The sequence below is a fragment of the Cervus canadensis genome, chromosome 30 (assembly GCF_019320065.1).
Source record: "Cervus canadensis isolate Bull #8, Minnesota chromosome 30, ASM1932006v1, whole genome shotgun sequence".
Lineage (NCBI taxonomy): Eukaryota > Metazoa > Chordata > Mammalia > Artiodactyla > Cervidae > Cervus > Cervus canadensis.
Genome location: NC_057415.1, coordinates 8,937,063 through 8,949,432, shown reverse-complemented (window position 1 = coordinate 8,949,432; position 12,370 = coordinate 8,937,063). Strand labels below are relative to the sequence as shown.

The following is a 12,370-nucleotide window of genomic DNA, read 5'->3' as shown; positions in this document are numbered from 1 at the left end:
TAGCAATACAGGTATATTTTATTTCACATTTTATTAGTAGACAGATGGGCAGAAAAAGACAAAAATAAACCACTAAAGGGGAAATTGAACACAAAATGCATCAGATAATCTTTTCTCATAAGTTAAACTGAAGAAAAACATCTACAATTTCAGCTAAGAAAACTATTAAAGTCAGGTGTGTCCTGCTGGTTTCAGAAGAGTTGAAAATTGCATCTGAATCTTTGTAAATGTAAACCTTTTTTTTTTAAAATCAGGATGGGGGTGGGGTGGGGTGGAGGGTTAATTTTCAGTGGAGAACTACACCTTTTCCCCTTCAATCACTTACTATGTATTTTCCAAACATAAGGAAACCAGCAAATAAAGAAGCAAGTAATTACCGGGAAAGGAGAAGGGACTACAAAAGTTTGGCTAACAGAAAAGAACTCTGGAATGATGTGAAATGAAAGTGGGGAAGACTGTGAGAAGCAACAACAAAATCACAATGATACACTTTGTCCACCCAGCCTCAAAATACACAGACCTGAAGAGCATCCAGAGGCCTCCGCTAGAATCTGAAGGAACCTCAAATTTGCAGGGTGGTTTCTGAATTCGTGTTGCACCAAACAGCACAACTGTACTCACAAGGTTGTGGCCTGAGCCTAAGATCACGCCCCAAAGCAATCACGTGCTCAAGGTCTCCTGTGGTTTGTGTTCTCAGGACAGAGCTCTGGAACCAGCCTGGGTTTTTTACAAGTCAGAGCTATCCGAACGTCCACCTTCTAACAATTCTAGCAAATCAACACACACCCCAGTCTTCTGGAATTGATTGTACTCTCATCAGAGGCAAAACTAAACTAGCCCTCAAAAGTAAAACCCCAAAGGGCTGAGAGGTACAGCCTCCACCTGGCTCTCTGGCTCCCCGAGTCAATGTGCAACAGAGGCCACAGGGCCTAATGGGACAGCACCTCCCACAACGCCGAAGTGTCTGGCCTGCCCTGGGAGAGAAATGCTTCAGCAGGAAGGGGAAAGGCTTAGTTTTAGGGTTCCAAGAGTAAGACCAAGCTATTGGCTGTAAACGTGGGGTGTGTGTGTTTATCTAGTAGTGGAGGATGAGAGTACATGTGGGGCATAAAAAGCTAGTTTCAACATCACTGTTACATCACAGGAGAGCTGCTTTGTTTTCTGAATCTGACCACAGTTGTTGATTCAGAGGTGCAGGTAGCCCCATGGAGTTTGGACAGATTCTGGGACCAGGCTCAATATTGTCCCATATGAACCTTAGCACGTTTAACATTCCCGATTTAATACTAGACCAAACCTAAGATTCCAAAGAGGGCTGCTGGGAATCAGTCAGCAAATGTTTGGAGAGTCTGAAGAGCGAATGAAAACCCTGAGATCAGAAAGGAAGGAGGAACTAAGGACCTAAGCATCACTTACTCTGTCCTAGGATCCATCCTACCCCTGTCCCTCATCAACCCTTTCGTTCTTTCTGAGCTGTACGATCTGAAGAAAAGGAGTTGATGCTAGCGCACAGGGATCTGAAGTAAGTTTATAGCGGTATTTTTCCCAATGAAAGAACACTGCCCTCTTATGCACTGGCCCGCCCCCACAAGAAACAAAAATCATCGCCACGTACAGAAGTCCCTGGTTGGTGAAGGCTGATGGAACTTGATATTGATTGAAGTAACACACGATCGGCACAGGGGAAATCAAAGCTGCAGCAATTGTGTGGCAGAAAGATCTAGTGTTGCCTGGACACTGCCTGCAGCCAACTCCCCTGGCCCTGCCAAAAGAGACAAAGCAGCTCAGGGGAAAGCTCCATGCACAACTTCTGCTTCCACTCCGCAGCCCGAGTACATCAAAAGGAGAGAAGTCGGGGTCACATCCAGTGAGCAAAGCAGGAACCAGTCACTCAGGTCTTACATATATCCACAGTTACCACTATCAGTATAAGCAGCTCAATGAGAACCAAAATCTTAAACACATGCACCTAGTATTAATACTGAGTAATTAAAACCTCGCTACTTAAAAAAAATGCTCGTGAGAGTGTATCTTTCAGGGAAAGGCCATGTTACATATATGAAACAGATGTTTTCTCTCCCAACAGTGGTCACCAGCAGTTTGACTTTCTCCCAGCAGCATCAACCAAAACTGGCATAGTGATTTTAAATCTTTGTTCCCATCACTAAGTCTCCACACACTCACGCTAATCCCCCCACTCTCTCTCCACTCCCTGGGGGGCAAAATTAACTCTGCCTTCAAAATAAATAGCAATCAGTTCTATGTAAAGTATGAATATTTATTTCAGGCTTTAGATCCCAATCAATTTCAAAAAACAAAATCTGATTCCTCTCTTCCACGTGAGGCTGAACAGTTCTGTGCCCTTAGGAACATGTCTCATCAGGTTCAGAACAAAGTCCCTGATGCCCACTGTACCCCAGCCTTAAGAAACAAAACTCACCACCATGGGGCTGAACAAATGCACACACACGTAAATGAGCAGCTAAACCTTGGCAAATCTGCTTTAAAAAAAAAAAAGTTTTGTTTTCTGGGGGTTTTGTGGTGGCTTTCTTTTGCTACCCAGCATATGCAGCACTTGTGAACTCCCAATGGGTTCCCAGCTTTAAACACATTAAACGTCTTGGTGAAAGACTAATTCTTCAAGAATCTAAAAACAGACCAAACGTGTTTTGCTGTGAACGCTTTGTAGAGACGAAGTGAGGCAGGAGTTTGGATTTAAAGAAAGGAAAAAAAAAAAAAAATTCAATACAGTGATGGAAGGGTAAAGAATGCAAGAATTCAGACATTCTGTGGAGGATTACTTTCTCTCCATTAAGAGGTCCATAAAAAGGAGCGAACTGAGATCCATAAGGGGAGTCAGCAGGAGCCGTGTTTGTTTTCCCCACCCCCGTGATAGCTTTTTGCCGAGGGGCCACTGCTAGGTCCCCACTTGCTCCCCTCCCTTTGGCCTGAGACGGCAGGGCAGTACAGGGGCCTTGAAGGAGCACGTCACGACTCCTCGTTTCCAGAATCGTCATCATCATAACAGTCGGCATCTTCCTCCTCCTCATCTTCATCGTCGATGTCGTCGTCATACAAGTCGTCATAAAGCAAATCTGAGCTGTTGTCATTGGAAGGCACTTTAGTTTTGATGCAGTATTCCGCCAGGGTCGTAGGGACCTTCACTCCATCCTTTTCTGCTTCGGCTTTAGTGGCTGACACCTGTTTCCTGAAGAGAGGATAGTTTATGTAAGTCTCTGGAAAATGGTTTTATAATTGGCCAAAATAATCTAAAAATCTTTGTGACTTGGGTTTTTGAACTTTAGAACCTATCTACTTAAAAGGATCTTTAACAAATACCCTCTACTACACCAAAAGTTCTAGCCCATCAGGTACCCGTCTGAAGGACACTTAATAATGACCCTTCTGAAGGGTGTTCGAAGCCATGGATCTCAAATATTGGTTAGCTGGAAATCACCTCACATTTTTTTTCCCCAGTTGGTCCCACACTAACCTAGAATGCAGGCCCCAACAACTCAATAATCTTCCTACTCGGAGTAAAATCCAAATATCTCATGTTGAATTCAAAGTCTTGCATGACCCACCTGCCTACCACTTCACTGCTTTCTCCAATTCCAAAACATTCAGGCCACTCTGGGCTATTTTTTGGTACCTTCAAACACACCTAGTTTTTCTGTGTGGATCAGTTGTTCTGCCCCACACATATGAACTTACGAACGTCTGTCACCTGAGAGGAGGCCTGTTCTGACAGAAAGGAGCCATCTTGTCAACCCCTCATGTTATCCTACTTCCTCCCTTGTTCCCTCTTCTGTCATTTTCACCCCGAATGTGAGCAAAGACCTTGTCTATCTTAGTTAATTCTATTCCCCTGCTGCTAGAACACTGTCTGTCATACACAGTTGTGCAACAAATACTGATTGTATGAATGCATGAAGGTTGTTCCCTTCAACAAGTATGAAAATTTGATCCCTCCAGGGGTTACAGAAACTGAACTTAAAGCATCAAACCACTATTCTCCCCGTCTTCCTTTTAATTAGACTTCTCTCAGTTGATCTTGCTGCCTTGCATGCTGGTGTTGAGGCTTTCAGGCTTGAATCTCTCTTCTCACAACCTTCTCCTGGGACCACCTTATCCATTCCCGTGGTTCTAACCCTTCATACTGACAGCACTCAAATCATCAGGGCCCAGCCTGGACCTCTCTTCTGAGCCCTATACCCTTCTCCATCCTGACGGAATCCTAACGCAGCAAGTCTTCATCTGTCTGGCCTGTCGCCGTCCACCTCCATGGCCAGCTTCTCCCATCTTTCTTCTCTCAGCTCCTTACTTCAAAGTCCTAAATATTTTCAAATCTGTTTTCTCATTCTTGTTTGTCACTCCGTCAGTTTTGTCTTCATCGCAGCCTCCTCAGATCTCAGCTAGTCTCCTGGTCAATCACTTTCCTTTGGAACTCAATTAGGATTATCCTTTCAAACAAAATCTTTAAGTGACACTCTGTCACCTCCTTCTGACTTCACTGTCTTGTAAGACCTGATGCCTTTCTTAATTTCCCATCAATTCTCAAATTAGAATTTACGATTCTCTTGACATGTCATGCTGTTATACACCTGTGTTTTAGTAAACATGTTTCTCCCTCTCTCTGAAAAATTCTAGGTTATGACGCATTCTCTCTACTAGGAACATATTATATATTCCTTGCACTGTATCTTGTTTATGGTTCTGTAGTTGCACTTATCATATTACACAGTCATTTGTTTGTTTACAAACAGAAGTATGAATTCCCTTAAGGAAAAAGATTGTGCCTGACATCCAACCTTCTCGTGAACATCAGAATTCCGTCTGACACTTTTATGAAGAATTCCCATTTTCCAATCCTCAATCCACTTCCACATTCAACTTCTTACTACTTAAACTAGTTATCTTCAATCTTTGGTATAAACCAGTCACCTAAGTGGCTGGTAAAAACAAAATACAGATGCCCAGATTCTATCCTTGCAATTTCATCAAATGACTGTGGAACAGAGAGAGGGTCTGAAGGTGATTTACAGACAACTTATTCAGCTGTCAGATGACATGCATTAAAAGAAAAAAAAAAAAAAAAAATCACATGGTATTGTGCCAACTAGATTTATAGACAGGGACTTTTTAAATAAATTCTAGTGCTTACTAAAATTCCTACACACAGAATGGGCTGGAATTGTCCCTGGGACTCTACCAATCCTTAAGTCCTGTTAGGAAAACCTTTTATTCTATGCAGGATATAACTAGAAATGAATGGCTGAGCCTAATACCATCTACCTTTTTTTTTTCCTTCTACAGATGGGAAAATTAAAGACCCTCAAAAGTTAACTGATAGGGGCTTCCCTGGTGGTCTAGCAGCTAAGACTCCACACTTTCAGTGCGGGCGACGTGGGTTTGATCCCTGGTTTGGGAACTAAGATCCCACAGGCTGCAACTAAAGATCCCGCATGCCATAACTAAGACCCGGAGCAGTTAAATAAATATATACGTATATTTATAATATATATATTTATATACTTATATTATTATAAATTTATATATATTATTATATATTATATAAAATTATATATATATATGTATAAAAAGTTAACCAATAAAAGGCATGGCAGAGCTAGGAGTATACTCCAAGTCTCCTGATTCTTACTCCATTCTGTTAAATCATGTACTACATACAGTTGTTGATAATGATTGTACGGTAAGGGAGTTAGAGAAGGCGAGGATGATCCTTGGAAGAAGTTGCTGTGGTTAAAAACGTCAATAATTTACAGGATTTCACTAATAAAAATATGAAAACAAAAATATCTGGAATACCTTGGGTGTTTGCTACACTTAAAGGACATGTTGAAAGCCTAAAACAGTGTCCCTAAACTGATCAGGAGGAAGAGTTTGCAAACTCAACTAGTCAGAACATGGAAGTTCTGGAAATCAGATCTGCTGCTTTCTCAAAAGCCAGTATCATTAGGCTCAGGCACAAACCTCTTCCCAAACAATAAATCTAATTGGCAGACACAGAGTCGACATTTAAGTTCAATTTAAGCCCCTGGTTCCAGGATATACTTTGATTCTGTATGAAGACTTGGAGCAAACAGAAGACAAAACGAAGCGCCTTACCTGATGATTTCAGCATATTCTTTGTCTTTTCCTTTACTGTCCCTCCACTTCCTGAACATAACCGAGGCGTCCACATTGGCTGGGGAGAAGGTGTTGGGCTCATTAAGCAATGAGATTACACTTAACAGGATAGTCCTAGGAACAGGAAGAAAGGGTCAGCTATGAATATTCACATTCACAGCATTCAAAGGTTTTTGTTTTAAATTTAAGACTATAATATTTGAGGCTTTAGGGGAGTATCAAAATTTTGTTTCCAGTACTGGTTAGACTAGGAATAAGTTAGTAAGTTGCTATCTGGGAGACAACACAGAGGGAATCTGAGTTTAGCATGAAGGTTGGTTTGTAGGCCAAAATATGAATTCTGTAGAAGGTACTGTCTTAACTGGCAACATGTTCCAATCTACAAAAATCGGACATCTGGAAGCTTTTCAAATAACATTTTAAAAATGAAGTTTTTTTTTAAGGTTTAAATTTTTTTTTTAATTGCAATGTCTTACTTTTTAAATGCCATACAGTTTTTATATGGGTATGTGTATATATATATATTTTAATTTTTACAATGTTATGTTGGTTTCTGCCATACAATGAACACAAATCAGCCACAATTTTACATACACTCCCTCCCTCCCGAGCTCCCTCCCCTCCCTCCACCTCCCCTTCTAGGTCATCACAGAAGGCCACACCGGGCTTCCTGTGCTACAGAGCAACTTCTCACCAGCTGTCCGTCTTACGCCTGATAGTGTATATAGGTTGATGCTAATTTCTCCATTAGTCTCACTCTCCCCCGCCCCTACTGTGTCCAAAAGTCCACTCTACATCTGCGTCTCCATTCCTTCCCTGCAAATAGGTTCATCATCGTTTTTCTAGATTCCATATATGTGTTAATGCTATATTTTTTTTTTCTTTCTGACTTACTTCACTCTGTATAACAGGCTCTAGGTTATAGAACTAACTCAAATTCATTCAGTCATGGCTGAGTAATATTCCTTTGTATATCTGACACACCGCTTCGTTATCCATTCACCTGTCGATGGACATCTGTTGCTTCCGTGTCCTGGCTACTGTAAACAGAGCTGCTATGAACACTCAGGTACATGTGTCTTTTTCAATTATGGTTTTCTCGGGGCAGGGCTGGGGGGTATATACCCAGCAGGGGGGTTGCTGGGTCATATGGTAGATCTATTCCTAGTTTTTTAAGGAATCTCCAAGCCGTTCTCCATAATGGCTGTATCATTTTACATTTCCACCAACAGTATAGGAGGTTCCCTTTTCTCTACATTCTCTTCAGCATTTCCTGTTTGTAAATTTTTAGATGATGGCCAATCTGACTGGTATGAGGTGAGACCTCATTGTAGTTTTGATTTGCATTTCTCTAATAATTAGTGATGCTGAACATCTTTTCATATGTTTATTGGCCATCTATATATCTTCTTTGGAGAAATGTTTAGGTCTGCCGATTTTTTGATTGGGCTGTTTGTTTTCCTAATGTTGAGCTGCATGAGCTGCTTATATATTCTGGAGATTAATCCTTTGTCAGTTATTTCATTTGCAATATTTTTCTCCCATTCTGAAAGTTGCCTTTTAATCTTGTTTACTGTTTCCTTTGTTGTGCAAAGGCTTTTAAGTTTAATCAGGCCCCATTTGTTTATTTTTGTTTTTATTTCCATTACTCTAGTCAAGTGCAAAAGGAAAAAGCAGAAGCAAAAAATACTTAACTTGAAGGCAATCTTTTCATGGCAGAGGGTAAAAATGATGCTAAACTCCATATATCTAATTTGTATCATGGCTGCTTAGAAGATCTGAAAACCAGTATTACACACAAATGCATTTCTTTTCCATACTTCTAAGGGAAGCAAGGAAGAGTTAAGCAGGAGAATGGAGAAAAAGCAACAGCCTTAACATGGAAGAACTAATTTCGTAATAATAGAAATCTTATTCAAAAATACTTACTAAGCACTTACTATTGTACCAGAGGCACTAAGTGAGATGCTGAATGTACAACTGTCAGCGAGTTAGATGCCACCCCTGATCTCTTAGGGTTCAGAAATTCTGTGAAAAATTTTCATCCACAGATAAAACTAGATACCTTAATTACAGGGAATGAAGTTTCTGTTAGATAAAATAAACTCAGTAAGATCCAAAAATGTCTGAAATAGTTCTCATGCTTTTTTCTCCCCTAAAAGCTATGTGCATGAAGTTAAGAAGAAACATGGGATGAAAAATTAAATTTCTCTACCTTTTCTCATTGGTGCGAGGTTACAGATTGTGTTGTTGCAAAATAGCCTTTTGCTCCTGACTCCAAGCAAAAAATAAAGGGAGGGAACCGGGCAATTAGATGTTTGATTTGATGAAACCTTTTCCTTAAAAGGGTAAAGAGTTTCTGTTACGTGATTATACAAGATTACCACAAAGGCACTTTCAAAGAAAACTTTCCCATCTAGTTAAAATCCATTTATCACATATATTAATATGTGATACCCCCTTGTCTATTACCCCCCCCTTTCTAATACCCCCCCTTTCTATTAGGTTAACTCCTTGTAACTCCCACCCCCATCCTTCTGGATTTCTTCAGTAGTTACAGTAAGAAGATTCAAAGAAACTCATCATTGCCAAAAATGGGAAATGGACTGACAATATCCTAGAAGCAAAAGAAAAATATGTGTAGAAAATTCTGTAAGGATTGTTTCAGAAGAAAACATATACAAATCTGTTTGAAAAATAAGCAGAATAAGGACAAACTTTGGTATAGATTAATGGTCCTAATCAGTACTGTATCTTCACAACTTTCTGTGATGATGGAAACATACAATCTGTGTTATCCAATGTAACAGTGGCTACTGGACAACACAGGTCCAGATGAATTATATTAACAGAATTAGGAGACTTTTCCCAGGAGTGCTCACCAAGTAGATTTTTTATATGTTGCAATGTAAATACCATATTGAAACACCAAATTGGAAAGTACAATTTTAAAAAATAGTAAATCATCCATTTCTATGAAAAGAAAATCACTTCCAGTACCATATATTCCCTAAATTGAAATCCATGATGCTTTCAGAAGCATCAGGCACTAACTACAGTAGACTGTGATAATATTTGTCAGTAACAGTTATTAACCCAGCATGTTTTCACTTCCTCCCTTTGTCTGGAGAGCAGAAATCATTTGGGGGGGGGGGGTACATGGAATCCATGCCACTGGTTCAGATGGGGTTAATCTTCTTCATCTAGTACACCTTTAAACAACAACGCCACACCTTCATAAAAACAACCTACCCACCCACAGCAGTGGACACATAACCAAGTGCTGGCAAAGGACTCAACACTGACAAAGAATTCTGATGCAGTTCCATTTGCAATATCCTACTCAAAACTTCCCAACCAGTATGTTACGACTGGGTTACAGAAAAGTTGTATGTGACTCCCCTCAGGCAGACAGGTGGGGAGGACCTGGGACATCCTGAGCCTGGAATGGCAACTTCTGGCCAAAGGAGCATCTTCAGTTTGCTACACTGTGATCTACAAATAATATCACTTCATTTTTCCTGTGTACCGTGATTCAAAAAGGCTGGCAAGGATATTACACACAGTGTAAGCTGTCCAGCACTTGTGTACTAGCTCCCTGCCCTTTCCGCAGGTTGTAGAGAAGATCCGACAGGAGAACATCCTCACCTACTCCTGAGAGACCCTTGTACGTGACAGTGTGTCCTCTGGAGTGGATCCATACATCTGGTCCCACGGCAAAGAAAACACTTTTCTATCCTTCGGAGGAAAGCAAATCCTTAAAAAGACCACTTTCCTATCCAAGAGCCTGCAGTAGATACAGCAGGTAGTTCTGAGGGTGGTTCCTCAGAGAAAGCACTTGTGAATCCTACTGCAAAGTCTGAGAGAACCCCCACCCACCCACGGAAAGCTCTCATTTGGTTCTCAAGAGAATTAAGGCACATTTTGTTTCTTCCACTGAGAAGAGGAGGCATGGTGCTGTGGACCCCTAGTCACAAACATGTGGCAGCATCAGGGGTCCCAACCCTCCCAGCTTCATTTTTTGTTGACTAATACCTACTTCTCCAAAACTTCCCAATTCTGTAAGGAACTTCCATCCCCTAAACTTAATCCTGGACATCTGAGGACAGGGCTGTGGATCTCTTCTTCCAGAAAGTATGCCAGCCTCCTCTAAGAGGAGAAGACTACTGAGCTCTTAGTGGAAACTAGCTGGCTAATGCTCTAGATCCCTACAACTGTACCACAGCACATTTTCCTTGCTTTCCCCTTTAGCCAACTCTCACTACTCAACAGGTCTTGTGATATAAATCAACTTAGGCTTGCAAAGGTAACTGGAATTCCTTCCTCTTCTTCAGGTTACAAAAGCCTGCACAACTTTATCTTCTGAGTATGTTCACTGAGGTGCTAAATCAAAGACTAGTGCATGTGGTCATGGAGAAGTGCAAACACATGTGAACATGGAACCACTTTCAGATAACAGAGTCATTCAGCAGTCAAGACCCTACAACAGGCTGAAATGAACCTTTTGCCGCCTGCACTGCTGTCTTGCTACAGCCATAAACTCGATATGGAGCTTAGAATCCTGAGGCAGACAAGTGCTGGATAATTTAGCAGCAAACAGATATCAACAATAAACTTTGGCACCTCATATCTTGCCTCTTGATATTTCAGTGCCATAAATAACCTATGAGAAATACATACAATTTACTACCTTAAGGAACTCCTTTATCTCAAAACAAATAATACACTGACAAATGTGACATGTTTCACATTAGGTAGTGCTTTTCTGACTTTTCAGAGTTCTGGGCATCACCAGGAGTTCCAGATGAGGTTCCACAAGTCATACAAAACACCATGCCCTCTCTAGAAATACACAAACACAAAAACTCTCCCATTACTTGCCCACTCCAAGATCAATACATTGAAGAATCATCCAATTACATGGAATGAAGAAACAAAAAGGTCCGAGAAGTTCACTACTGACTTCCAATGCAAATATCTTTTGGAGCAGTGGCTAACGATCAAGGGGACAATCTGAAGATAACTAAGTTCTGGCTGTGAAGCCTCTAAATAAGAAAGCATAAAGGCAAGGAAAGCAATCTCTGATGTGAAGTCCAGGTGCTTCTAAACTGGGGCTCAGGTTACCTCAGGGTCCAGAGAGAAAAACTACTGATGCTGGTACCAAAGTAGTTAAGGTAGTTTTAGAGTGCAGAGTAATATGAAAGGAGTTCCCTGCCCCCAAAGGACTGGATTAAATGAGAAACAGGCCTTTCTCTTCTTTCTTTTGGCCAAAGCTGTGTGGTTTGCAGGATCTCAGTTCCCTGACCAGGGATTGAACCCTGCTAAGGCAGTGAAGCGCTGAGTCCTAAACCAGTGGACCACCAGGGGACTCCCCAAATAGGCCTTTCTTTTGGGGGGAAAAAAAAAGTTTATAATATTTTAAGCTGAGACAAGGCAAATACAGTCTTTGTATATTTGCACAGAAATAAAGGCAAAAAATTTGAATTGCTGTGGGCAATGGTAATAGGTTTTCCATCTAGGCAGCACATGAATACAATGAGAAAAATCTTGTTTTGGGCTTTGCATCTAAAGAATGGGAAGGCTTCAGATTCTATGCTGTAGTTTTAATCCCCAGTACCTCAAACTATATGTGAAGCAGAGTCTCTAGAGAGGTAACCAGATTAAAATAAGGTCCTCAGAACAGGTCTTAATCCAATATGACTAATGTCCTTATAAGAAGGGGCAATTAGGACACAGATATGAACAGAGGGAAGACCATGTGGAGATAAACTGAGGACAGAAGTCTCAGAAGAAACCAACCTTGCCAACACCTTACAGTGTCCAAAAGTGTGAAAAAATAAACTTCTACTGTTTAAGCCACCAAAAAAAAAAAAAAAAGAAGGCTTGCTTTCTCAAAGGGTGGGTGGGGTGGTATGGGAAGCATCCGATTCAACATTCAACCTCCAAAAGCAAGAATCACTAACACCTCAGAACTTCTTCTTCTAGTCTAGGGTTAATGCTAGCCCTGAAAAACAAGCACCAAAATCCCTTAAAGAACAACTCTGCAGTTTTGCTCCAATTTTTCAACAAATCTTCCCAAATATTTAAATCCTCTTCCCTATACTGTCAGTTTACTTATACTGACAAAATATAATGTGTTTCTTTCAAAAGCTTGTCAGCCTCTTAAACAATTATATAGTGTGAAAGAGATGAGAAACAGGGTAGCCAAACTTTTCCACAG

The 12,370-nt window shown here is 40.8% G+C and overlaps 1 protein-coding gene across 1 annotated transcript in view; it reads right to left on the bottom strand.

Annotated features, from left to right (window-relative positions):
* The window catches only part of UBE2R2 (ubiquitin conjugating enzyme E2 R2), a 95,073-nt gene continuing 82,703 nt past the window's right edge, over nt 1-12,370 (bottom strand). The window contains exons 4-5 of the mRNA XM_043453451.1: nt 6,130-6,264; nt 1-3,208 (exon numbers count right to left, since the gene is read on the bottom strand). Of these exons, the coding sequence (XP_043309386.1) occupies nt 2,989-3,208; nt 6,130-6,264 (355 nt within the window). The 3' untranslated portion in view covers nt 1-2,988. The remainder of the gene's footprint in view (nt 3,209-6,129; nt 6,265-12,370) is intronic.